The 25103-nt window shown below is 47.5% G+C and overlaps 7 protein-coding genes across 7 annotated transcripts; 3 read left to right on the forward strand and 4 right to left on the reverse strand.

Annotated features, from left to right (window-relative positions):
* Nucleotides 1–2868: 2868 nt before the first annotated feature.
* Nucleotides 2869–4690, forward strand: BJ212DRAFT_1481163 (uncharacterized protein; the record flags this gene model as incomplete). Its single annotated transcript, XM_041340216.1, has 5 exons — nt 2869–2933; nt 2999–3032; nt 3099–3838; nt 3894–4217; nt 4267–4690. 5 exons carry the CDS (start codon nt 2869–2871, stop codon nt 4688–4690), a joined length of 1587 nt encoding a protein of 528 aa, XP_041192903.1.
* A 1062-nt stretch (nt 4691–5752) lies between these two features.
* On the reverse strand, nt 5753–6618 carry BJ212DRAFT_1272301 (ribosomal protein S7 domain-containing protein; the record flags this gene model as incomplete). Its single annotated transcript, XM_041331012.1, has 6 exons — nt 5753–5794; nt 5847–5948; nt 5999–6139; nt 6191–6296; nt 6349–6486; nt 6542–6618. 6 exons carry the CDS (start codon nt 6616–6618, stop codon nt 5753–5755), a joined length of 606 nt encoding a protein of 201 aa, XP_041192904.1.
* An 884-nt stretch (nt 6619–7502) lies between these two features.
* Nucleotides 7503–9804, forward strand: BJ212DRAFT_211482 (uncharacterized protein). The gene is made up of 12 exons (XM_041342654.1): nt 7503–7509; nt 7590–7866; nt 7923–7967; nt 8150–8188; nt 8235–8263; nt 8317–8330; nt 8377–8409; nt 8587–8646; nt 8695–8826; nt 8879–9101; nt 9154–9202; nt 9258–9804. The coding sequence occupies exons 2-12, from the start codon at nt 7807–7809 to the stop codon at nt 9609–9611; spliced, it is 1038 nt and encodes a 345-aa protein (XP_041192905.1). The 5' UTR covers nt 7503–7509; nt 7590–7806; the 3' UTR covers nt 9612–9804.
* A 1-nt stretch (nt 9805) lies between these two features.
* BJ212DRAFT_1504758 (SNF2 family N-terminal domain-containing protein) lies at nt 9806–15124 on the reverse strand (the record flags this gene model as incomplete). The annotated part of the gene is made up of 29 exons (XM_041341612.1): nt 9806–10206; nt 10257–10304; nt 10352–10415; nt 10467–10504; nt 10544–10565; nt 10683–11132; nt 11184–11188; nt 11262–11477; nt 11525–11564; nt 11620–11891; nt 11946–12026; nt 12076–12120; nt 12176–12217; nt 12272–12310; nt 12362–12484; nt 12541–12555; nt 12611–12721; nt 12775–13028; nt 13083–13164; nt 13214–13293; nt 13342–13357; nt 13408–13512; nt 13563–14031; nt 14082–14109; nt 14167–14297; nt 14348–14408; nt 14464–14804; nt 14853–14930; nt 14994–15124. Coding segments are annotated over 29 exons (3486 nt in total), but the record flags the coding sequence as incomplete, so codon positions are not given.
* Nucleotides 15125–15392: 268 nt separating this feature from the next.
* BJ212DRAFT_1299931 (Nse4 C-terminal-domain-containing protein) lies at nt 15393–16670 on the forward strand (the record flags this gene model as incomplete). The annotated part of the gene is made up of 7 exons (XM_041332940.1): nt 15393–15519; nt 15582–15659; nt 15711–15981; nt 16029–16179; nt 16229–16391; nt 16441–16553; nt 16581–16670. 7 exons carry the CDS (start codon nt 15393–15395, stop codon nt 16668–16670), a joined length of 993 nt encoding a protein of 330 aa, XP_041192907.1.
* Nucleotides 16671–16915: 245 nt separating this feature from the next.
* Nucleotides 16916–18313, reverse strand: BJ212DRAFT_1299932 (glycoside hydrolase superfamily; the record flags this gene model as incomplete). The annotated part of the gene is made up of 6 exons (XM_041332941.1): nt 16916–17083; nt 17138–17215; nt 17275–17679; nt 17738–17795; nt 17848–17950; nt 17971–18313. The coding sequence occupies 6 exons, from the start codon at nt 18311–18313 to the stop codon at nt 16916–16918; spliced, it is 1155 nt and encodes a 384-aa protein (XP_041192908.1).
* A 4246-nt stretch (nt 18314–22559) lies between these two features.
* Nucleotides 22560–24962, reverse strand: BJ212DRAFT_211869 (uncharacterized protein). The gene is made up of 9 exons (XM_041342655.1): nt 24283–24962; nt 23906–24225; nt 23778–23849; nt 23624–23713; nt 23260–23571; nt 23064–23210; nt 22884–23006; nt 22773–22832; nt 22560–22705 (listed from the first exon to the last, which is right to left on the reverse strand). Exons 1-9 carry the CDS (start codon nt 24650–24652, stop codon nt 22616–22618), a joined length of 1584 nt encoding a protein of 527 aa, XP_041192909.1. The 5' UTR covers nt 24653–24962; the 3' UTR covers nt 22560–22615.
* Nucleotides 24963–25103: the final 141 nt, after the last annotated feature.

Raw genomic sequence — 25103 nt, forward strand, 5'->3', positions numbered from 1 at the left:
ACGTCTATACGTTGTTGTGCCCCTCGCAAGCCGGCGCTGACACGACTTTGAAGCGTCGTGCTGCGGTTGCGCCCCGAAGAAGAGCGTATTACGTTTACTTCCAATTGATTCTCTTTCTCGATTGAGTTTCAAATTCAACCCTCGGTCTCTTGCATATTAGGACATACCACTGACATACATCTCTTCGTCTCGGTTGAGCACGCTTCGTAGAATGGAAGTTCGAATGCTACTTATTCTCATCGGTCCACAGTGGCGAAGGAAACGAATACCTTTTTATCTCAACGCAGATAAAGGCAGAAGATAAGGATATGCGTCGTCAATTTTACATTCAATCCGGCGAAACGAGGACCGAATGGCGGGTGATAACAGCGTTAAGTTCCTACCCTATTCACGCCACAGCTCCATTGGACTTATTATGCAAACGTATACAGATATGACGGTCCCCGCTGACTATCGTAACATTTGCATGCACAATTACATGCAAAAACGATGTATGACGCTCGAGAATTTAATCTCCCGCGAAGCTTAGGGAGAAATACACATTGCTCGGCTTAGCGCGAGCGAATTGACTAGGCGTTATGAATGGCAGTGTTACTGAGGCCAACCGCCGGGGTCCAAATTAACCAGACGCATATTAACGCGATGACCATTTTTGTATAAATCTATCCGCGGACCCCCTGAAATTCACCGACATCAGATATCAAACCATTTGGTTCCAATTTCCGTACGCCGCATGTCAAGTTGTATTGCCTGCCAGTGCTCAGGGAAGAGATGTTGTACGCGGACATTCATGGCCCATCGATGGTGGCTGACATTGACGACTGCATCGCCGGCAAACCGCGCGCGCTTCCCGGCACCGCTCCCACGACACTGTTATGATCGCGTTTTCCAAGTTGACCGTGGTCAGCTGTGCTTGGCGATCAAAGGCCATTAGGACCTCAGTAGGGCGTCAGTTATGTGAGGCATTTGAAGACGCCGTTTAGCAGTAACTGAAAGAACTACTTCTAGAACAAAACTATCGTGCTGGAGGAACGGTGCGCCTGTCAATCCCCGGTCCGGAGAACGAACCTTGGTAAGAAATGTGACAGCGTTGTTCGCTCCTCGTAGGGTTGGTGGGCTAGCGTTGATAGCTCTGTGATTTATGGTGTCCCGCGCTCGGTGCAGCTTACAGGACGGTCGTTCAAGGATTACCCGGCGATGGTCTCAAGTATTTTCCCGAAATCATTCTATGGACCATTTTGGAATGGGTCCACAAGGAAGGTTAGACTCGGGTATGGTCGGCACTATTTATCATCATATGAAGTCACGCTGAGATCTGGTGGTCTTCGATCAACCTACCGCCGCGGGAGAATAGCGAGGTTTGGATATTAATAACAAGCCAATTACCTGATTGCGAATAAAAGGCCCCTCCTTCAATTCGAGCCGCCTGGCGGGGTTAACTGTGTGTAAGGTATGCATTATGCACACACTGTTGACTGCATTTTCCAAAGATGATCAGAAATGCCAGTGGGGGATGAATCAGGCGGATATTCGAGGGCGTCGCCGGTATGTCATGTTCTATCAATTCGCTTAGATGAGATTGGCACGATAAGTCGCACCGAGCTCCTATCATAGGCTTCCCGTTTGTATTAAACCAACCACGCTGCCAACCCCCTGAATGCTGAGATTTGTCACTTGAGGGTAAGGACTACATTATTCTTATTTCAGAATTGGGGAAATTTATGTAACGTTTTTCCCCATAGAAGGAATGACTGAAGACCTTGTATGGTGTTCCGAGTCCCAGGGGAGACAACGTTCTCCCGTAAGTAGTGATTGGTTATGTGGCACTTTGAGAATTAAACTGTATGTCAAGCACGCACGACCGATATAGATATCGAAGACAATATTTCTCAGAGTGGGTCCTCAAATCTGGATCATGTTCCTGGACCAGAACATGCTGCTATAAGTAGGCCTAAGGGCCGCGTACGCGTAGGCGAGACATTGTGTGAACTGAAATATACTTCAATGGCTTGAAGTAAATCCTTGGAGAGCAGGTTTGGTATTGATAGTGACACATGTGCGTCTGTAGAACATGAATAGGTGCATGCTGATGGGGATTACGTCGAATTCTATAGATGGAGGGCCGCGAAAGGCGTGGCATTTAGATCATCGTTCTGGCTAAGCATGGAACCTTGCAATTGAAAGTCTTTGCGAATTTGGCAGTCCTCAGCCTTTCCTTTGGGAATGAGCGGGGTCATTCACCGAAAGTAGATATATATGAAAGGGTGGCTAATAGCAGTTCCAATTCGAACTTTGGCAAGACCCGTCGTGCATATGGAAGCCGGCTGAATCTGAATGAACGTGTTAGCTGTGGATATATAAACGTGCCGTTTACTTGTCTCTCACTGTCCATGTGCACCCACATGATCCCTACGGTTTGGGTACACCGTGGTCGAAGAGGGGAGGTCGGTGAATGTCAAACCCATGTGCCGGAGGGGATTAGGTACATAGTTGATGGTACCGAGTGGATAATATTGGACAAGGAGCTTGGAAGCTTCACCCGATAAAACCAGGGAGGCTATGCATGGCGTAACCTGGCCAGGCCCCATGCCAATGAACACCACCGTTAAACACGTCGACTGCCGTGCATAAATGCAGAATGAAACGAGTCAATAAGTACTAGTAAATCATGATATATACAGTTATGAAACAGTAACGAGGAATGGACAAAAAGGACCGGTAGTTTAAGAAGAATGTAAAGCCATAAGCGCTGTGACCTGGCAAGCCATTACCAAATTCTGCTTCCGTCTTAGCGGGTCACCCAAACTTACCAGCCATTGTTGCGCTGGCCACTGCTTTCTCTCTTCCCACTAACTCCATCACTCCTCAATGCCCTCCCAGTCGTCTTCCTCGTCGGCTTCGTCCTCTACCTCCTTCCAAAAGATGAAGAAACGGTAAGTCAACTTCTCTGCCTCATGCTCCCCAATTCTCACCCTTCGTCATCCTATCTCTTCAGTAGATGGTCCCGAGAGCAACTCTTAAAGAATCTTGAGGTCATTCAACATCTCAATTTACAAAACCATTCAACATAATTAAACTCTTTCTTGGTGCCATTGTAGATCTTGGGTCCTCTTACAGCACCGCTGCCACCAGACCTCCCACCCTCACCCCCCGCATCCCGGTCAAACTCCCCAACCGCACCAGCTATTAAGAGAAAGCATGAGTCCTCACAGGAACATGATGTCGTCAAGCGTTCTAGAACCAACGGGCTGCCAGAAAAGCCCTCGTCGCATCATCATCATCACTATCATCCACCACCACCTCCTCCTTCGCAACCGCTCAGGTCTTCAAATGCAGTTCCTTCATTCAACTTGCGTTCTGAGCCATCAGAGGATGGGGAAGTACGAGAAGATACCACTGCCGTGACGCCCCGGGGTCCGGCGCCTGCAGTTCTGTCAACCACTGTGCCTGTTCGGCGTCCGCGGCGCGGACGTCCAACACTCACCTCCTTCGATGAAATGCATGATAAATATCACAACTATGGTAGAAAGCTCAAGTATTCAGGTGATGCTCGCTTCTGGTCGACATATCCTGCTACACACAAGGAGTACCGTCCACTGGCTAACCCACCGTCCCCAAACTCTCCATATCATAAGCATGGTGGGCTCATTGCGCGACTCGAGCTCGTAGACGCACTTGTATGCTTCACCTACTCATTGTGGAGCAAGGATTTCAGCAGGAAATCATGCTTCCGTGAGACTTGGGCTACCATCGAGGCATTCCTTGGGTGGTGTAAAAATAAATGGATCGCTGAGCTTGATACGATCGGCGATCGTGAAAAAGCCCTCTTGGGCTTGATGTAAGCACCCCCTCACTATGGTTTTCCGTTCCGCTCACGCATTTAATGCACACAGCTGGATGATTGAAGGATTCATCCATGGGCGAAAGTTCTATTTTTCAGCAAAGACGGTCATAGAACCCGAAATGGACCGCATATGGGCAAAAATGAAGGCCGAGATGGCGATGCTCAGCAGCAATGCGGAGAAAGCGGACGGACAGCCCACACCACCAATGCTTCCTTCCCCTGCAAGCATAGCTCCTGCCAATAGTGCAAATTCCACACCCATAAACAACAGTGCGAGCGGCACTCCGAGTGTGAACACCTCTAGCGGTATCAGTCTGGCCAACTCGCCCGCTCCCTCGCGCCCAGCACCTCCAGTTTCTACCGCACTCCCACAGTATATGCATTGTCTTCTGCCTCAGACAGCTAAGGGTCAAGGCCGCAAGCTACAACATGGTCGAAGCGGCCGCCAAGGCAACAGCGACCATTAATCCCGCACTCACGTTCAACGTCAAAGAGCTATCCGGTGGCGTTATGGCCGCGGGGTACTGTATGGAGTTTGCTCAACGCACTCTGACCCTGCCCATACTGGCACGGCATTATCCCACGACATTTGCTCGGATGATGAGTTCGAGCCTGACTGCGCACGAAGAACACGAACCTGACATCGAAGATGAGGAAGGAGAGCTGTTCTGGCCTGGCCAGTGTGTAACTGGAGAGGGTCTCGGTTGGGTTTGCCTGATGGGTAAAGCCATGATCAAAGAATTCGGCCGAGACATTGGCTATCTCGGACTTGCCGGCGTCGTCCCTAAGCCCGCTCCTGGACCGATAACAGGCGATTCATCCCGACATGCGTCTGTACTCCGGTAGCAGGCCATAAGTGGCCATACCATTCCACGCGGTTCTCATTTCTTGTCGGCATTATCATCTGGAGTCATGATTTTACTTGCAATCCACGAAAGATCTTGGATGGATTTTCTCGGATTTCATTACGGAAAAGGTTTTCAAGCCTTCTGGATCTCTCGCCCTATCGCGCCAGCTTTCCTCAATGGACGTTGCCTACGCTTTAGCGACCTCGTCCAACCTTTCGTAGCAACCCTGCTGCAAACCAGTGCATTTAGCGCTCTCAACTTTAGATCAAACTTGTATTATTACTCATATCACTTGACATGGATATCAATTCTGTCCTGGCATGCCGAGACCGTCCCTTTCCCTACCGTCACTGCCCTGCTGGTCTACCGACCCTTGTTCATTGGGTCGAGAGGATGTGCTAATTGCATCGTCACCGCCACCTGCATTCTCATCCGTGGCACCGCATTTAGCACTGGCCTCTCGTTCCTTGTATTTATCCCGATCTACACGACTCTCGTCCTCTCAACGCGGTCCTCTTTTCCTGTTTGTTGAAGGAGATAAAACGTACATATGTACTTTTACTTATTATACCGAGTGCCGTCAAAGACAGGACACTCGAGGCTGAGAAGGCTTGGTCCCCGCGCCCCCATCAGTTCGCATGGGGTGCATATCTCATTTTATCCCTGGGGTTGAGAATTACTCTGCTCGTTTGTACACCTAATTCAATTTCCTGGAATTTGGCATAGAGCGCGCGCGGAATAGTTCCGTGATCAGGTCCGATCTGTTGAGATAAGTAACTTCCGCAAGCGGTGACAGGTTCAAATGCAAGGCACATGTGTGTTCAAACGCTAATGCGTCAACTTTCTCTGTTGTTGTGGGAACATCTGGATATAGCATCCATTCCGTTGATGCGGGATCATGTGCATGCATAATGTCATCGAGGTTAACATACACATAGAGAAGCATGGGAGCAGCATGGGCGCAGCGTTGATAATGAAGCAGAAAAAATGAATATCCAGAAAGCCCATAGCAGTCACACTCGGACTGCACAAGTCCTCCCAAGTACGTGAGTAGCGGTTTTCACCGGTTAGACTTGGCAACACGCTCAAGCTCGTCCTTTTTCTGTTGAACGGCGGCAATGAGGTCATGATGATTGACAAAGACATTAATTTACCTTAATGGCGTAAGAGTTCGAGGAGCCCTTGGCAGCGTTGATGAGTTCATCAGCAAGACACTCGGCGATGGATTTTACGTTGCGGAAGGCAGACTCCCGTGTCTGATACCGAGTTAAGGTGACAATAATTATGAAAGTCAGGATATGCTTACGCCGATGGTTAGGAGGGAGATGGCCTGGTTAACTCTCCGCAGGGGTGAGACATCGACAGCTTGACGGCGGACGGTACCCTGAGAACCAATACGGGTGGAGTCTTCCCGAGGGCCGGTGTTGACAATAGCGTCAACGAGAACCTATGTATTGATTAACACCTTGAGTTGGGCAACTACTTTCGCCCGACAGACCTGGATGGGGTTCTGGTCGGTGAGGAGGTGGATGATCTCGAATGCATGTGCAACAATGCGGACAGCCATAAGCTTCTTGCCGTTGTTACGGCCCTTCATCATCAAGCTATAGGCGAACTTTGAGCATCTACGCCTTCGTGGAAGGATCTTGTGCGCACCTGTCAACCAATCGCTCGACGATGGGCATTTGTGCCTTCTTGAACTGCTTCTTGGCATAACGGCCCGCAGTGTGGGGCAAGTAGACAGCATGGCGGACTTGGATGTAGTCCGTGAGGGAAATGTCCTTCACTTCGACACTAGACCGAAATCACGTCAATATAAAGACTATGCGCCGACCAAGTCTAAACGTACTCCTGGGTGTCCCACTTTCCAAACAATTTAATTTCCTGACCGAGCTTTGAGACGTCCTTGGGAAGGGTAGTGGCCATTTTGAGGTGCTTGAGGGATCTTGATGCAGGTGGCCTTGGACCTTTTGCGCGACGATGAGCGGCTGTTTGCTCCTGTTGTGTCACCACATAAGAATAAGGTTTGCTAGCCCTCCGGCAAGGGCCGATAACTGTACAGTTCCAATATATGCGTGACCCTCGTGTCAACCTCATGCGGTGATCACGTCCGTGCTGACTTATCTCCAAACCGAACCGTTTTGCCGATAGCCTCATCTCCGAGTAGATCGCGGGTTCGTGTTATGACATCAAATCGGTGTGGTTCGATTTTTGTTTAGATTGTTTCAAGTTTACTTTCTGAACAAAGTCCTAACATCATAGTATGATAAGTGATAAAGGGTTCTTCGTCTCCGTCTAGCGCTGCGAGGAATACTCATTTGATATCTGAGCGTCGTTGCTCCACTGAACATCATGTTCTCTTGGTGGTACGTACATATAAAACCTCGTTTATTTTGGCGGCGCAACATCATGGGGTGATTGCTTTTACATCTGATCTTGCACAGTGTGCCACATGTTGCAGGCTATGCTATATCAGGCATTCGGCATTCTGTTTCTGACCGGCTTTTATGCAGTCTAAAGTGGTGTCCACTACCCTCGTGGCCTCGGGCGACGGGGATAGACCCTCATATGACAGACTGAGATATTTTACATGGGCAGGTTGAAAATATGTTCAAGTGCGTTGTCCTTGGGGATCAATCTGCAGTGCCATCTACATAGCTGAGATATTCGCTTGTACTTTTGAACAGAAAAAGCACCCAACCGTTGTGATTCACTTATGCTGGTATGTTTACAACACGATGTATCGGATGAAGCTAAGAGCGAGCACATTCAATACGCGGTTGCGAAAGGTGATAAATGGGCGCGGTGGGCCGTAATGTACGTGACCCTATGTAATAAGGATCAGATTACGTCTTATTCGTGTCGAAAATTCCTTTCTAATACAAAAGCTTCTGCAGCTACTTTCCATTAATTGTTGGCTTCGAGAAGCGTGATGACCTGATTAAAGTTGGCCTGGCGTTCAAGTGTCCGATCGAACTCGTTTCCAACCTTTCCTTTGGACTACCAGCATCCCTCGTCATTTCACTCCCGGGAAGTCAGGTCTCTTCAACAGACTTTGGCCCTTCAGCAAAGCATCCCGCTTTCGGATCATGTCCAATTCAGAAGTCCTTGAATATGACGCGCAAGCTTTTGCGCATGCCGCTTACAATGTGTGGGTTACTCGCATCTGCCAACGTGAGTTTTAAACATGCTTTGGTCGACATTCCGACTTACTTTTTGATATATAATAGTGTGTCCTTGTATCATTTTCTGTTATGATTACTGTACGTCTTAGGGTGCGTATCAAGACCAGTCCGCGCTAACGCTTTTGATCAGTGCTCACGCTTGATCGAGAGGTGCAGTGATATTCGTAATCGTGTGGGTTCAACTGTCTCATTCCTCAATTAGGTTAAGTTCGTATGGGTCCGTGTTCGTCAAGTATATGCAGAATCTGACTTGCTCAAAATTACCATCGTAGAGACGGCCGATGAGATTGTCCAACGTATTATATATCATTGTAAGATTGCTTTTATACTTGTAGAATGCCTTTGAACGTTAGTTAGGTGAGATTTGGCGGCGGCGCACTCATATTGTAAGTTCTCGCTTGTTGAGAACGAACAATACAGTCGCTAACTTCCTGTGTAGTCTTAGTGCTACAGGTAGTTGTCTTGGCCTCGAATCTTCACTGACTGACGTTCTTATCAGCATTTATGAGCCAACACACTTCCAAAAAGGTATGTTTCTTATTACTCGTATCCGCCCATTTCTGGGGGCTGAACACCTTCCAGTTGTAAGTTGTATATTACGAACATCATTATTGCATCAGCCATTCACCCCACCTTGATACCAAAACAATGTCATTAGCTGTGAGCAGGAATTTCCGGCTATGATGCCAAGTCTGATAACGCTATTCAGGTTACTTGTTCCTGAACATTCAAGGGTGGCCCAGTTTCTGCGTTCTCTGGGCAGTTCAGCGTGAGATATGTTTTGTTTCTTTAGACGAACTTACTGACCTTTACTCAGTCATACTGCAGCTCCGAGTATACGCTCTATACCGTCGATCTCAAAAAGTTTTAATTGCGATGGCGGTCGGATTTACGATGGAGGTTATAGCCATGTCTATCTGTTTGGGAATAGGTATGGCAATGACATCCAGCAAGTATCCACTAATCCGCACAATTGCTCCGAAGTTGACGTTACTTTCTAGATACAAATGAACCAGTGCAAGGTCTCAGAATCTGTGCCGTCCTGACGGCACCACCTGCGCTTGCGTACGTGTGGCTGCCTGATATTATTTTTGGAACATTTCTGTTCGTGCTTGCAGCCAGAATTGGTTTCAAACGTGGCAGATTTGGCTTCAACATCTTCCGCATGCAGAGAAAAGATCTTGTCGATGCTCTCGTGTATGGCAACGTCCATTACTTTTTCTGGTGAGTAGGGTCTATCATATCTGCAATCCATTGTCATGACCGCACCCGATAGCATACTCGCTGCGAACGCTGTAAATACAGGAATCTGGCAAGGGTTAGGGGTAGGCTTAATCCTGCTCCAAACTGATGCTCCTTTACTCATGATTCTAACAACAGCATAACTGGTTCGAAGCTCCAGAGGGGTTCGCGGCGGTCATTGAAATCATCCTTGGATGTCGGATGGTGCTGGACCTTAATTCAGCAGTGTCTGATTCTGAAGGCTTGCATCTATTGGACTCATACCCACTCAGAGACTCTTTTGGTGCCAGAGAGGGTCCGGTAACAATGTATTCCGCGGTTAGCACCTATGATCTCGAGAATATGCAAGGTCGACATCGGCTTACCCAAGAGGTTGAGTTAGCTTCTCCAACTTGCCCTGCGTCTGGGTCGGGGTCTGGGGAGAGCTCTCGCGTTCTCATCGAGGAAGCCAATGAATCATGTAGCAGTCCGGTTCCTACTATCGTCTACTAGTGTACAAACCTATTTTTACAGAAGTTTATCACTCTCCACGACTATACCACATTGATTGTTCGGTTTGTTTGTATATGGTATAGGCATTACATCGATCCCTTTCCAATCGAGGGGTAACTATGAGCGGATTGCGCAATGCACGACAAATAATCGGTGTCTCTCGACAGCACCTTTGATCCACTTATACACTTTTAATTTTGGATAAAGTCGTGGTTCCTGACATCAGGGCACAAATTCTCCGACATCAAAAATATTTTTTATCCCAATTACTCTACATGCCGTTGTGCGTTGACCATCCATTGTCCAATAGTAGGTGGGGACTGATAAGTACTGCTTCAACTATTAGGTGTTCTTGATAGTGTTCTAAGGGCGGAACTATTGGCATCATGGATCTAGGCGAAAATTTATCGGCGAAGTAACTCGAACCCATCAAGTTTGATGTCCAGGTTGCTGGCGAATGCCACCCATTAATTCGAGGATGTCTAGAAAGACTTACTCAAAAACCTGTTGTGTTGTCGGTGACTAGACACGTACCTTGCAATCTAGCTTCTTTCTTTTGTCTCGGAGTTTCCATACGTTTCGTTCCAGCAAACGCCTAAATGTGCGATAAGTGAAGCGCACCATAATCAGAAGGCAGTCATCAACACTCGCCTGTTGAATCAGAAGCTTCTTCCTCTCTTGTATCTCGATGACCTAATGAAAATTTCAGCAAAATAGAACACCCAATTCAGCTAACGTACTTTGGACTCGACAGTATTCTCGGCGATAAGCTGGTAAACGTGAACTGGTCGCTTTTGTCCAATACTTCTTCAAGTCAGCTTCGGTTAATGGGAGAAGACACGCGCCGCAACTCACCGATTGCATCTGTCGATTGCTTGACTTTCAATACCCTCCTGTTATGTGCGTTAAGCTATTGCTACGGAAGGGTAGACTGAAGAACCTGCCTGCCACCAGCTAATACGGGTGGTTCAAGGTCAGTTCGCTGGAATTAGCTATCATAGAGAAACGCACGGGTCCATCCTACAATACCAAGTAAACTTGAAGTTTCAGCGACCAGGGCACAACACTCACAAAATAACATTATTGGCGACAGTTAGGTTCAGACCTAATGATCCAGCTTTCAAGGAAATCAACATCACTCTGGGAATCCTGCTTCCAAAAGAGGAGCCATCGAATCTAGCCTTCCGGCTAGTTCGTGGGCCGTATGTTGCTTTTCCTTTACCCTTGTTCTTAGGCTTCGACTTTCCCTTGCCTTTCTTTGCCATGGTAGAATTGTCCTCCTCAAAGTCGTCGTCGTCATCGTCAGCATCGTCTACGATGAAGCTGGAATCATCGTCCTCCAGAAGGACATCCTCTTCTACTAAAGTTGTTTGTGTCGACGTACGTCTTCTGGGTGGCGGAAGGGGAGTTTCGATGTCGACCGCCAGATCCTCTTCAGCTTCAAGTGGAATAGAGAACTGTTCAAGGACTTCTTTCCTTCGCTTCGCTGACAGCTGACCATCGAACCGTACATACGGAATGCTATAACGCAATTAACATTAACTTGAAAAGCGATTAGTAGTAAGATCATACCCATGCTCCTCGAGGGCCTCGCCGATCTGAATGCAGTGACATGAGCATGATTGCAACGCCTTGAGGCTTCAGGCGCACCTTATCCAGGAATGAAGTAAACTGGGAGAAAACAAGGCTCTTCTCCTCGCTAGGGATGAGTTGGAGGAGGTGGGTCAACTGATCAATCTTTGCAGACGATCCGGTTCGGAGTGTGCTATCATGAGTTTCGTTGTCATCACGACAAACAGGCAGTTGAGTAAATTCAGTGGGAGGCGGTGGTTCTATTAAATCGCCCATTCCAATGGTACGGCGATCCTAGAGATATGTTAGCAAACTGAAGACTGCTATAAACATAAATGCACCATAGGACATTTCGGATCTCTGGCTATCACTTCAGAAATGCTTGGGAAATTAAATCAGAATACTGTTGATGTCAAGCACTATCACAAATCCTAACCATGCGAAACAGAAAGGGTGGGAACAAGCCGTGATCCTTGGGTCGTTTAGGACGTCGAAGCAAATAGGACACTCTTCATTATCTTCAATAGCTTTGGCGAGGAGACTCTGCAGAAGACGCCTCTGATCTTGAGTAACTGGGAGAGCAACACGTGCAGTGTCTTCGTTGTCCTCTGTAGCACGAAGTTGTTCCAAGTAGTTTGGAGGAAGAAGGCCTGGATGCAGAGCTACTTGTCGTAGCCGTGTTAGCATACTAAGGACGTTTGTCGTGAACTATAAGGAGAACCCAAGTTAATACAATTGTCCTTGTGATTGAAGGATACGTACCGCGGTGGTCATCCCTCCTTGTTGGTTCATGAACTTCTCCACTCGCTGCTGAGAGACTGACCCAATGGCATCATAGAGAGCCTATATGACATTGAGTGTGGCCGATGTTGCAACAGCGGAGGAAACTTACTCGTGCTTCATCGCCCAATGGAACCGGAATGACAGTAATGTCGACCTAACGGAGAAATTAGAACCACTGTACGTTTGGAGTAAACAACAGTCGTCAGTACCGGAGGTAAAGGCACAAGGGGCCGCCCAAATCTGTCTTGCATCTATGAAACCCAAGTTCGATCAGAACTGTCCACCTGTAATCTGCAGTACCTTACCTCCTTTGTGCGACGAATACAGGCGTGACTCATCAGAGCCTGCAGCCGTAGTAATCAGTAGGATTTGACATAGGGTGATAGGCTACTCACTCGCAACAGTTCTGCACCAGTGGGATCTCCACCTTTCAAAGGATGTAGGAGCAGGCGTTTATAAAAGTCCTCCTTGTCGAGTGGACGACAAATCTGAAGGAAGGTCAAGATAGACCCAAGATCCTGCAGGTATTTGTAGTTTAGTCAACTTTCTTCCACTAAGCCTTCGGAAAACACACCCTTGGAGAATTAATCTGAAAATACGGGATTGTAGATGAACCATCTGGCATCCAAAATTTGTGCACTCACGATGGGGGTGCCAGACAACGCCCATCTGCGTTGGGCCGTGAGTCTGCAAACAGCTTTGGCCATCTTCGTCTTCGGATTACGAATCGTATGTCCTTCGTCAAGAATGACTCGCTAATTAAACGACAGATAGGTTACAGCTCGTGTCTATGTCATTATTCGCTCACCTTCCACTTCACGTCGAACAGCGCCCTCTCAACCTTCTTTTTCTTCTTAGATGGCCCATCACCAACCATGGCTGCAGAAATGTCGGACTCTCCAGTGACTGTCTGGTAAGTAGTGATTACAATATCATACTGCGAGAGTTGTTGAGGTGTCATGTCGCGTGTTGCACCATGATAAGTGCAACTTGAGATTGCACCCCTGACACAATGTTCTTCAATCTGTTTCTCCCAGTTGGATATGACTGAAAGTGGAACAACTGGTACTCCCAATCAGCAGAAAGACCCTCGTATGAGAAAGTAAAAGATGTTACCAATAAGTGTGCTCTTCGAATGATCAGTGGGAACGTCCTTCTTAGTTGCAAGAATGAGAGCCAGCATGGAAAGCGTCTTCCCCTGCATGCAAGCTTAGTGTCACGCCTAAATGTTTGAGAATCCTACTGACCAGCCCCATACTATCTGCAAGGATAGCGCCGCGACCGAGCAGAGGAGGTGACGATATCTCTTGAGGAGTTTTCGTTGCGACTACCACATCGATGAGCAAAGTACAGCAAGCGACGTCACATACTCAACTGTTGAAGTAATGGGGCTGGCGGGATTGGATGAATGACTGAAAGCTTAGAAGCAAGATTAACTCACCTTCGAGCCGATTTTTCTGTACTGCCAAAACTGAACTGGTTTGTCGGACTCCTTAGTTGGCAAAGACGGGTATTCATGATCGATACACCACTGCAGGGCTTGGCTCTGCATGCAGGAATCAAGTAGGTGAAAACTACATAAGCGACATTACCTACCTGGTGCTTGAGTAAATCAACAACCAAATCACCACTGGCAACGCCAGGGGGGGCGGGATGGACCGGAAGATTGAGAATGTCGTCGACAGAACATAACGCATCCAGGAGAGAGGCACGTTTTCCCTCATTGTCTACTTTTTCTAGACTGCCCAACATCTGTTTGAGCTCAGCTGCGTTCTGCAGAGCTTCTTGCTGCTTTCTAACGGCCTCTTGCTGCTTTCTAACAGCCTCCTGCTGAGACTTAGATTGGGTTGCTGTGGCTCCGTACCTTTGGCTTGACGATGGCTGAGATATGGATGATGAACTTGCAACTGCAGGCCTAGTTGCAGCTGCATATGCAGTAGATGATACTTGCCCAGCCGCACCTCCTGATCCACGAGGTGGAAACCCACGCTGACGAGGAGTAGCCCAAATTAACTGGGGCTCTAGCTGGTCCCTCTTATCAGACGGACCATAGATCTTCAGTGTCCTGTGAATAGTGAGCATTCTTCCGATACATGCAACGTCATAAATTCTTACATTGAGAGTGAGTAGCTAAATCCAGACACTAGGTATTTCATTGTTTCAGGGAATCTTGCCTGTATCATATATGCAGCAAACTTACAGTTTCCTTCGTGCATCACACCTTCAACAGTAATCGCACCGCGATCTAACAGGGGGGCAAGTTTCGCAGCCGTCTGCTTCGGTACATGCCCGACCTTAGTACCCCCAATATTCTTGACCTCAATAGCATTCCTGGAGCAAGATTAGCCCTCAGTTCGAAATCGATACTTTGCTACAAATACCTGTCGAATTTGTTTTGCGGCTCTCTAACTAGCCTGACTTCCTCCTCAGGACCAACGAGGCCTTGCAACGCCACGTCAATGAATGCATATATGAAGAAAATCTGCGGAAGATTCACCATTGTAGTATTGGACACCTACGATACTGGAACTCAAGGTGCAATACAAGACATCTATAGGGTCGGCTTCAATGATGATGACTTCGTCATCTTCATCATTACACATGATGGGACCATAGGTGGCCCGTATAACCGGCTTTACAGAGCTCAGCTGAGAGTTTGTCGGGACTGCCTGCTCAGATGGAGCTTTGCGCTTTTTCCGACTCGGAGCAGGCGCTTGGGAGGTGGAAGGTGTAACATGAGCAGTGGTAAGGGTAACTACTTTGGCAGTCTTGGGAATATCTGCTGGATCTACTCGTTGGTTCGCAATCGCTTGCCGGACCTTCGTTTGATCCTCCGGACTGAGGAAGTCAATACAAACTCAACGTGTACACCTAGAGGACCTATACCGAATGTTGCCAATGCCGATGATTGAGCTTTGGTCCACTACCGCAAGGCTTCTCAAGATATCCGGAGTGACACATCCCCTGTAAATTTTCATAGTCAGCATAAACATTCAGAAATACACGGTAAGTAGAAGCACTACTTACCAGTGACGCCAGGCAACTGTTTCACCATATTCTCCTGGAACAAGTTGCCCGTATCTCAAGCTTCCGACCGGAATTGGGGAGCCATTGCAAGGAGCAGGGCCCTTGCAGACCGACCGGGTGCTTCTACTATACTAAGCTCCTATAAGCCATGTTGTCAGCACAATGGATAACGCTGATGCTCACATCGATAGAATGCTTTGGCGGCACCATTGACAGTAACGACGTAGGTGTCTTCTGAACGTGTTGTACTAGCTTCTAACTTCTCTGTGGCGTTGCAGTGGCAGAACACGAAGGCAGTCTGTTTGCACGACTTTGGCGCCGTCGCCGTGACGCGACGCGCCGCTGATTACGTGATACGCGTCTCTTGTCTCTTCCACACCCGAGTACATTAGCGATCACATGGTTCAATTCGATCCGAACGTGCGCATGGGTAGTCCAAGCAGTCTCCCATATGATCCAGACCAGGATGCCGCTGAAAAACGCGACATTCGGAAAAAATATCGTGCTCTTGAAAAGAGGACAGGAGGTCCGTGGCTGGCGCTACTCCGCATGAGCTAGAAGTTTATTGTCATGATCTTTCTGCAAAAGAACAACTTCGCCCACAAGACATAAGGGCTGCTGAACTCGTTGAACAAGTCGAAGAAGCTGATGAACTGTTTCAAAAAGGTGTGTCTTCTTTTCGTTTCCCCGGTTCGTGTAACGGAAGACATTTTTCAGTGAAAAATCCGACCGAGGCTACCCTCGATTCCACTGTACTTCGGAATGTATCAAGTATTAGTGCGCAGAAGGCCCGTGCAATGAAACTTGGTTCTGCCGCCTTCGACATTGATGACTTCGTCTCCAAACTTGCTATATTTATGGGCGGCAGACACGAGCTTGCAGACGATGCTTCGGAACTAGATGACATCGGTGACTGCGTAATGGATTGGGAGAAAGTTGGTCGGAGGGCACTCGCGAAGAGCAGAAGGGTCCCAGTAATGGGATTCATGTTGGTTGTTTCCCAAAAAATCAGACTTCGCACTCAGCCCACTATAGGCTCGGACCTCTTTCAGTAGAACAAAAAAAACGTGCCCCGGTCAAACGCGCCAAGCTTGAGAAGAGCAAAGAAGAAGAACGAAGACCTCAGGAGATTAAAGAAGACGACATTCAGCGGTCAGAGAACGAAACCACGAAAAACGTAATCAAGGTAGGTTTGTAGGACTCCCCTTGGTGCATTGTATAACACTTCCCCATAGATCAGAGAAATCCTTGAAGAGTCAGGTTCTGTGAACCTCTTCCGCTTTGTAATCAACCCCGACGACTTTGCACAGTCGGTTGAAAACATATTTTACCTCTCTTTCCTCATCCGAGATGGCCTTTGTGCCCTCGAAATCGACGACAACGGAGAACCAATCATATGTGAGCATTGCTCCTTGGAGTTTATTGGCCGTACACTCAATTTTTGTAGTCTTATGCGAAGCGCCTAGTGCACAAGACCGCGCGGACGGGGTAACGTGCCACCAAATAGTTATGGAGTTTGACATGGCTACATGGAGGGTAACACACGTCCATTTCGTGTTGGTTCGCACTCATTTATCTGGCAAATAGCGTGCTATAGAAGTTTTCGAGATCACCGAGTCTATGATACCTCAGAGACCTGCAGCTAAGACGAGATTGGGAGGCAAGTGGTATGGCTGAGATTTGAACTGGCTCTGCTGGAGATATTATTACACCGAATAATCTTCCATCGTACTGTAAAGTTGTATTTATGAGATCCATTGCAATAGGTATAATTGTGATAATGACAGGGTATCGATTTAGGTGTTTGAGTGTAATAAGTAGATTTGCTGTTCCCTTCCCATTTACTGAATAATCAATACCTTGTGCTATATAATAAACGAAAGAATGGATAAACGAATGCCCAAATATGCAAGTTGTCACGTCTAGCAAGACGTGCGAGGTTTGAAGGGGAATTTCTTTTTCCCAGCATCGTCATAGATGCCATAGCCAGGCTCCTGCTCGTCGCTGTAGATATGAGCGAACCAACCGATACCACCCTGAGGGCCGAGTTTGAGATCTTCGCAATGGCTATCGAGCATAGAAAAGTAGCCCTGCGTCAAGTTCATTAGACTACCGAAGATGTTCAATTCCATGATGCAACTGACCTCCTCGTTGGCTACCGAGGCCTGGGCAAGGATGCTATTAGGCTGAACACCAGGCGAAGTGACGGCGGGCCAGCCATTCTAGGAAGTGGAGCGCTTTACTAAAAGAAAATAATTGCACCCGAGCATGACAGACATACCTCATCAAAGTACATTTTCTTGCCATTGCCATGTTCGATAAACCAGTTCATGTCAGTCTCAACGAGCGGCCATGCAGCAGCACCAAACGTTGCAAGGGCCGAGAAAAAAGGGAGCATATGAATATTGATAAAGTCAATAGCATTGAGGACGTCTTGAGCACCACCGCGCTCCTGGTATCCGTATGCGAGTTCGCTGACAGTAACAGGGATACCAACGCCAAGAAGCTTGGATTTCAAAGACGTGACCTGAGATGCAAGCTCCGAATGCGGCAGTACGTTATCGAACAGAGGCTCAGAACCAAATTGGACGCCTCGAGTGACGAACTTGGCCTTGGGGTTACTGGTGAGCGAAGAAACCAATGAGTCACGGCGAGCCATCCACTGATTGCCTCCATCGAATCCAAACTATGTGCCACAAAAACTGTTACAACCACGACAGCCATTTCTATTTCAAAAGCCTCACCCAAATCAGAGCGTGAACGCCAAGACCTGTAGCCCATGCAGCGCTGACAATATCATCACTGAAATGAAAACCAGTTAGCTCAGGAACAATGAGAGCTAACAATGCCTTACTAGAAACCGTCTCTATCACAAGCACCATAAAGGCGGACGTATCGCGATCCAAAGGTGTTCTTGATATCAGCAAAGTCACTGTTGAGCTTGGTTAGAGATTGGCCTAGAATTACATCAGCTCACGAATCTCAGGAGAGACGATGGTCGCACAAGCAGTGACTTCATAACTGAATCCAAGGAATGCATATTCAGTATTTGGAGAACACCACCAACCATCGGTCGAGCTGGGAACAGTAGACGGCATGATGAAACCCGCAGACGGGAAACACGAGGAGCTGCCGTTGGTGCTCGGGGCGGGTGCAGGAGGTGCACTACCCACAGCAATGACGCTAGACGACGGGTGGGTACCGGAGTTACTGTTAGACCTGCTACTGTGAGGGTGGCAGCTTCGAGGAACGTGGCGTGCAGAAACGAAATCTAGAGATAGAAAGAACAGAAACCCGAGGGTACATAGGGTGCGAGTCATAGTGTAAAGAGCGTGTTGTTAGAATGTCCGGTTGAACGTTCAACGCTGAACCTTGAATCCGAGCTGAGAGCTCAAGGGTGTAGAGAACGGCTGGAAGTGCAAGTTAATCATTGTAAATTTGCTGCAGCTATATACTTATGGACACAAAAGAATAAACGAACGCGACGCTTACCACGGTCCACGAGGGTTCAATGAGAAATGAATGGTTTTTCTTTGTTCTCAATTGTTGGCGAGCGCTTAAATACACGCCGGGATTACGAAATATGAATTGCTTCCGCGGAACCATATGTAAATGCGCTCTGCTGGTCAACACCACGGGCCTCCAGCACCTTGCCAGCAAAGACTATCTCCCTTTATCTCCCAACATATATAATCTACTAATTCATCGTGTACCGGGACTAGCAACTGATTCAGCCAAACTCGTGGCATTCTGATTCAAGCATTCACCAGTCTCCCGTCACGACGTAGATCAATAGATGGAAGACAATCGACCTCCTATTAAGAACATTCACATTCAATTTGCCTGCCAGAATGCGTTCCCGCTTCACATATAGTGACACTAGCATGGTTGTCGATCGATCGATTGTAATTGACTGTCGACTACCTTATCTACAATACATAAGCACGAGATACCGCGTTCATCACGTCGTGTTGTGTTGATGTGTCCTCTTCACGGTTCTTTCCGTCCACCGCATCATGTGTTATTGCGTGTTGATTCTTCTACCTCCTTTTTACGGCCCTTACCCATCCTAGATCCGGAGTACCTCCTCACTGTCGCCTGGATCTCAAACATAATTGTACCATTCAACGAAACTTCTCTGTAGAAAAGGGATTGGTCAGAAATGTGCACGCGCGCGCGTAGTTGCTTGGCAACATCGTCGATTCACTGAAGTCCAACTCATCAATGCTTTCGAAACCCACTGCATCTCCCGTATTAACTTTGCCTTCTATCCAAACTGTTCACCGTGGACGGTAAATCAAGTGTGCAACTACATTCAATGGTTGTCAAGGTTTGATGCTGGCACGAACCGTGCTCGACCTTCGAACGGATCCCTTTGCTCACGGTCGATTGTACACAACGTTGTCGAGGGTGAGAGCGTGAAGGGATACGTTGTGTCTATTTGCAGAGGCGAATTAGGAGCAAGACTGCTAATATTGTATTTCCTGAGTTGTTACTATGTCAGTGAAGAGCCGACCGAAGAGGTGTCTTTGTTCTCGGTAATACTGAAAAGTCTCTGAGGACTCAAAACAACAGATTTGAAAAGATGGACTTGTGAAGCTCCAAGCACAGATTGGCCACTCTATATCTAGAGGAAACTCCGTGTCCCAAGTAGTAAAAGGTAAGTACAAGAAATTCTAGAGTCCTCCAGGTCACTTTGGAACACCAAGTATATAGCGTGATGAAGCTAAATATTACAACGAAACAAATAAATATGCATGCTCCCCTGCAGAGTACCTACTGTGGTTGATCGCTTGGATCGTTTTATGTGCTACGCACCTCTCGCCAGTCAACGCATCTCCGCCGGTCAACGCATCTACATCAACCTGGAAAGCAATAGACGTCATGCCTGTTCCCCCGTCGGCCCTGGCCATGACTTTAGCACGATGTTTTCGAACGCTGAGGATCAGACGCGGTCCCAGAACAAACATCTGCAACATCTGGGCAATTGAAAGAACGCCACAGTAAATAGCACTTCCCGTGGACAATGAGTTCTGCAGAGAAATAATGAGAGAGTGGTCAGCTGCAGACGCCAGTCACAGGTCGGCGCACTGTGATATTTGGAGACAGTGAGCCAAGCATGAAACAAGCCACAGTAGCAAAGCTAGTAAATGCGGAACTTCAGTGAAAAAGATAATAACATCCAAATAACCGAACTCACGCTAAAAAGTAAAACGCGTGACTCTCTATTAATATCCTGAAGCAATTCCCAATGGTCGATCCTGTCGGCGATTGTCGCAGTTCACGGATGTGTTTTATAACAGTAAAGGTTGTAAGAAACAAGGCAAGGATCTCCCATACGGCGGTAAATATCAGACTCTCGAAAGTCAGGCCCATCATGTACGTGTCAATGTCAGGAATGCAGGTATGATAGCCGGAAAAGACGGCCTCCTCTGGTAAATGTCTCTGAGTCTCTTGTGCTCCAGGTTTTCATCAATATTTAAAACTTACGCGCTGAAACACCCAGGTTTCCAATTACTGTCATAACTCCAGAGGCGATCGTGCAAGCCAGCAACACTACAACAAGAAAGATGAGTAACTTTTTCGATCCCTGATACATGGCATTTATCCGAGCAATCATGATAACTTGAATGATATTTCAGTCCAACCAATATCAATAAGACACGGGTGAGCTCACAGCCCAGCATGGCATTGACGATGGTGGGGGTCCATGCCTGTATATACCAAACGATAGTGCCTGAAAACCCAGTTACTTGATGGTAGAATAAATACTTCAAATGAACTCACAGCTGTTGAAGTCGTTAATCGAAGACACAAACTGGTCGAGAATGTCACTCACTTCTATATGGGAGCATAGTTAGTAGTTGAATGGGAATGGGAGCATCGGTGTAGAACACGTACTACATCGGTAATCGAGATAGGGAGATTCACTGCATGCTACCAGTTAGAAGACTTAAGCGAACGCATTTGAGGATACATACGCAGGATGTTGATGCTGGTTGCGAGATGTGACTTATTAGCACATTGCAGTGTTATGTAGATAGACTTGAAAACATACACAGAAACCAATATTCCAATGTAGCGCACCTAGCATACGTTGAAGTCAGTACAACATGCCAACTGCGCTTGTAGTAGGAATAACGCACGCAAATATAAAGAACGGTCATGTAGGACCAATGTTGCCTCTGCCCCGGGTCAACTACACCATCTTGCTTGATTCTAATTATAGGACTTTGCTCACCAAGATCAGTTCGAACTGTTAAAGCATTCTTAGTTAGTGAGATGTGCAGGTCACGGCATCAACTTACCTCTTGTCTGAATGTTAATGCTTGAATACTGTATACATGTCAATGTTCCCTTGGAATATGTTGTCTCGCTTACCCCAGTCATATACCACCGCAGTGGAGCATGCAGCTGCGAAGCGATAAGTCAAAAGATATTGAGATATCAGCATTGGTCGGGCATCCTGGCGATTGCTCTATACGAACCTACAAAATAGCTATAAAGAAGAGAATAACTGATGAACGGCCACCAAGCGGGATCATCTGAAACTATGGTCATATCGGAATGGGGCATATGGAGGCCGTGCAGATATACTTCTGTTCATCGCTTTTATAGTGATCAGTTTTGGTGTCCGTTTCTCAAACCAAACCAATATGAAATCATGCAGAAGGGGTATCTGATAGTCACTAGTGTGAGAAGCCCTCGTTCGAAGCAAAGTACATTTTTGGGTCTGAAACCACTAGTGACTAAGTACTGAGTACTATCCCTTCCATTGCAATCGGCACCCCATGGAAGTCGGCACTTTCACCAAACTCGTATTGCCGGCTACTTCAACACAACATTCTGAACATAGATATCATTGTCTCTATAATACATCTCATTACGAGGTTAAACCACCATAATTGAAGCAAAATTGAGTGAGATAGCTGAAAATGCCGAAATCACGCAGAAATGTCACCTGCCGATTTGTGCCGTGACGGAGTTTCAAACTGCACACACTTTGGAAGTGCCGACTGGTGTTGGTGCAGCGCTGCTGGTCATTGGGCTGGTTCGCATTCGCAAGTCTAGCAGCGAGATTTCGAGAGATGGGACGGTCGAGGAACTCAGGGCGAGAATCAGAGAGTTTCTTGCTGACACCGAGGGTCTGATCAGCACTTTGCTAATTAACAAACCACGTTTTTCCCGTCTGACCAATATTTGGGCCTGGTGGATATCCAGTGGATAATTATCACCCGTCAGAGCCTCAGAGGGTTATCCACAGAACACCAGGCGGCGGGATATCGGGTATAGGCGGTATTAGCACCCGGCAAAACCCCATCAGGAACAGCCTCCCGGACTAATTAGAGGTAATTATCAGTAATTTTATGCGATGGCATTTGAGATCTTGAGAGTCCATCCGTTCAATTTTAGACGAGCGGTATTCACAAATCCAATTACAATCAGACAGATAACACTACACGAAAAAAAACTAGTATACTGTGAGAATGATTCAAAAAGGCAGATATGATCGCTCGAGGTTAGGCACCAATTGGTTGCAGCAAGCAAGACGCGTATAAAAACTGCTCTACAGTATAGATCATTCCAGTTGTTCATATCTGGCGTCAGCACTTGCGTATATATCAAGATGATGGTATGGTAGCTGCGTCAAGACCCAAAGGGAGCATGTTCTGATCTCGCAATGCTGCCTTCTCCCAAGACGAAGTGCGCAGCTGTTTCAGAAAGGTAGTCAGTGAGCAATATTGAAGAAGAATTAGACAATCATAGAAGGATACTAACATGCTCAATCGCCTCGGTAGTTGAAAGGATATTCATGTGATCGGGGATGAAGCCCCCATTCTAGCGCAGATGATCAGCGCGGGCTGGATACTCGAAGGGATAAGGAATTACCACTTGAGACTCATCAAGATCGCGGAAGGCATGCCGCATGTCCAGAGGGAGTTGCGTAGGTATCACAAGCACATGGACGGTGGGATAAAACGGTTTAGATATTGCCACTCTCTTTGCCATGGCCTAACAACATATTAAATCATGTGGAAGATTTTTTCATAGAAGGGACATGACGCTTACCATGACGGTTTGAATTGCTAGAGAGATATCAATACGTTTGGAGCGTGCATTTTTTCCAACCAGGACAAAGAATTCCAAAGAGCAGTCGATAATATACACTGATTGCTGAAGTATAGTCTCTGCCGATATCAATGCAACAGCACGAATCTACATACATGTCAGGTGCAAGCCAACAGCATATCATTGAACAGCATACCGGGTCACCTTCAACCGTGGCATCCACGATCCAGCATCGAGGGTCACTGGGGGCAGAGGCATTTCTGAATTTCCAATAGTCTGCCTTGGCATAATCTCCAGAGTCACCAAGTACCATCCAGAACATCTCGTCATCTACGTCATTGTCACCTTCTCGAAGTTCCGTGATAGAAGTCCCATTCACAGCGGAGGCCTGTGCGTAATCTCGGGCAGCGTTGCGTTCCTTCGGAGATGACCCACAACCGTGCCAAACATAGATCTGGTCAAGGATTGAGACGCAATAGCTATAGCCCGAACACAGATTTCGGATGTTCTGTAATCAGGAGTTCAAGGTTGATCCAGGTCTGTTCATGCGAGCAGCATACCAAATCCACCTCATCGATAAAGATGTGTTCCCCGCTTGAGCGCATCACGTACATTGCCGTATTTTCAGAAGACCAGCGCGCGCGAATGCCCTAGGGTATGGGTATTGACGTAAAGGCATCATAACGACATCATGGGGTATTATAATGTACCGACCTGTCGGATCGCAAGCTTTCCTCCCAGAACATGAACAAGCTCTGGAGGTTCTCGTCGTTGGAACACCGTTTCCTGAAAATCATTCCTGTGTTCGACATCTAATTCCTCTCTTAAAAATATGTCCTCACCAGAGTTGATCCATACCGTCTTGCAAGCTCATCTGCCTTCTTCTCCTCTCTTTCTCCAAATTGGCATTGTTTCCCATGCCAGCACCAAACCTTCGTGGAGACAAGTCCACTGTCACGGGCCTTTACGCGGTGCACAATCACCAAAGCCTCCGTATCGTAGAAAATATGAGTATCACGCAGGACGGGAATCGCAGTGCCGTTATTGATGGATAAAATCTCAACAGAGATGGTGTGAATCTTTGGGTCGGGGCCAAACGTTGGCGGAACAAATTTCAAAAGAGCATCCACATCGACATTTGGCAGGGTCTCGTTCGCGTGATCTGTCAGAATACTTGAATCAGCGATTACTTGACACCAAACAACGTAGCTCAGCTCACCGATGTGCACAACATCGAGCACTAGAGATGAACTCGACGCAGTGCGCTGGATAGTCGGCTTTACTCCCAGACTACCTTTTGGGCTTTCACTGACAAGTTTAGAATTCAGCAACGCCTCCCCAGATGATTTTGCCAATGTTCCTGCTGGAGACGACACAGGGGTCTTCTCCTCCTTCAGTGACGGCATCGTAAAAGTGGAGTATCTCTCGACGCTCGACTTCTTCTTCTCAGCTTGAGAATTCAGAGGTGGAACTCTAGAAGCAGGTGGACTCAGCGCGCAATCGTTTCCCTGCTGCGCCTCACTCAGAGCTTGCGCAACGTCCATGACGGTAGCACGATTTCTTGTGTTAGGAATCCGACCATGTTTCATTAGTGAAGGCGAGACCGCGCACTCCTCTCCAAGAGGAGGATTTCTCCTTCACCTTCTCGGCAGGTTTCATGGTACAACCGCTAAGCCCGGTAGCGCCAACCTGCCCACCATACCCTGCGGTTTCTGAATCGGAGGAGGCTGGCTTGAAGCAGAATTTGAGGATGCAATAGGCTTTACACCAATCAATGTTGGTTCTGTCCAGCGGTCTGTAACGCGACCAGTGGTGATAGGCGGTGCGATCGTCAGTGGAAGCCGTGTCTGAGATTCCGATTGAGATCGGCTCGTTGGCTGAGGAGGGGAAATTGGAAGCGATTGAGTGTTCGTTGCTGATGTGATCAATTCTGGCGCAATCAGTTGTGACGAGGTGCCTGGAGGCTGTCCTTCCGGAGAGGCAACATGTGCAGAACCACCGGCTTTGCGAGGTTTCTTCGCTCTATCCTTGGTTGGCTAG

Source organism: Suillus subaureus (assembly GCF_016647635.1).
Source record: "Suillus subaureus strain MN1 chromosome Unknown BJ212scaffold_17, whole genome shotgun sequence".
Taxonomy (NCBI): Eukaryota; Fungi; Basidiomycota; class Agaricomycetes; order Boletales; family Suillaceae; genus Suillus; species Suillus subaureus.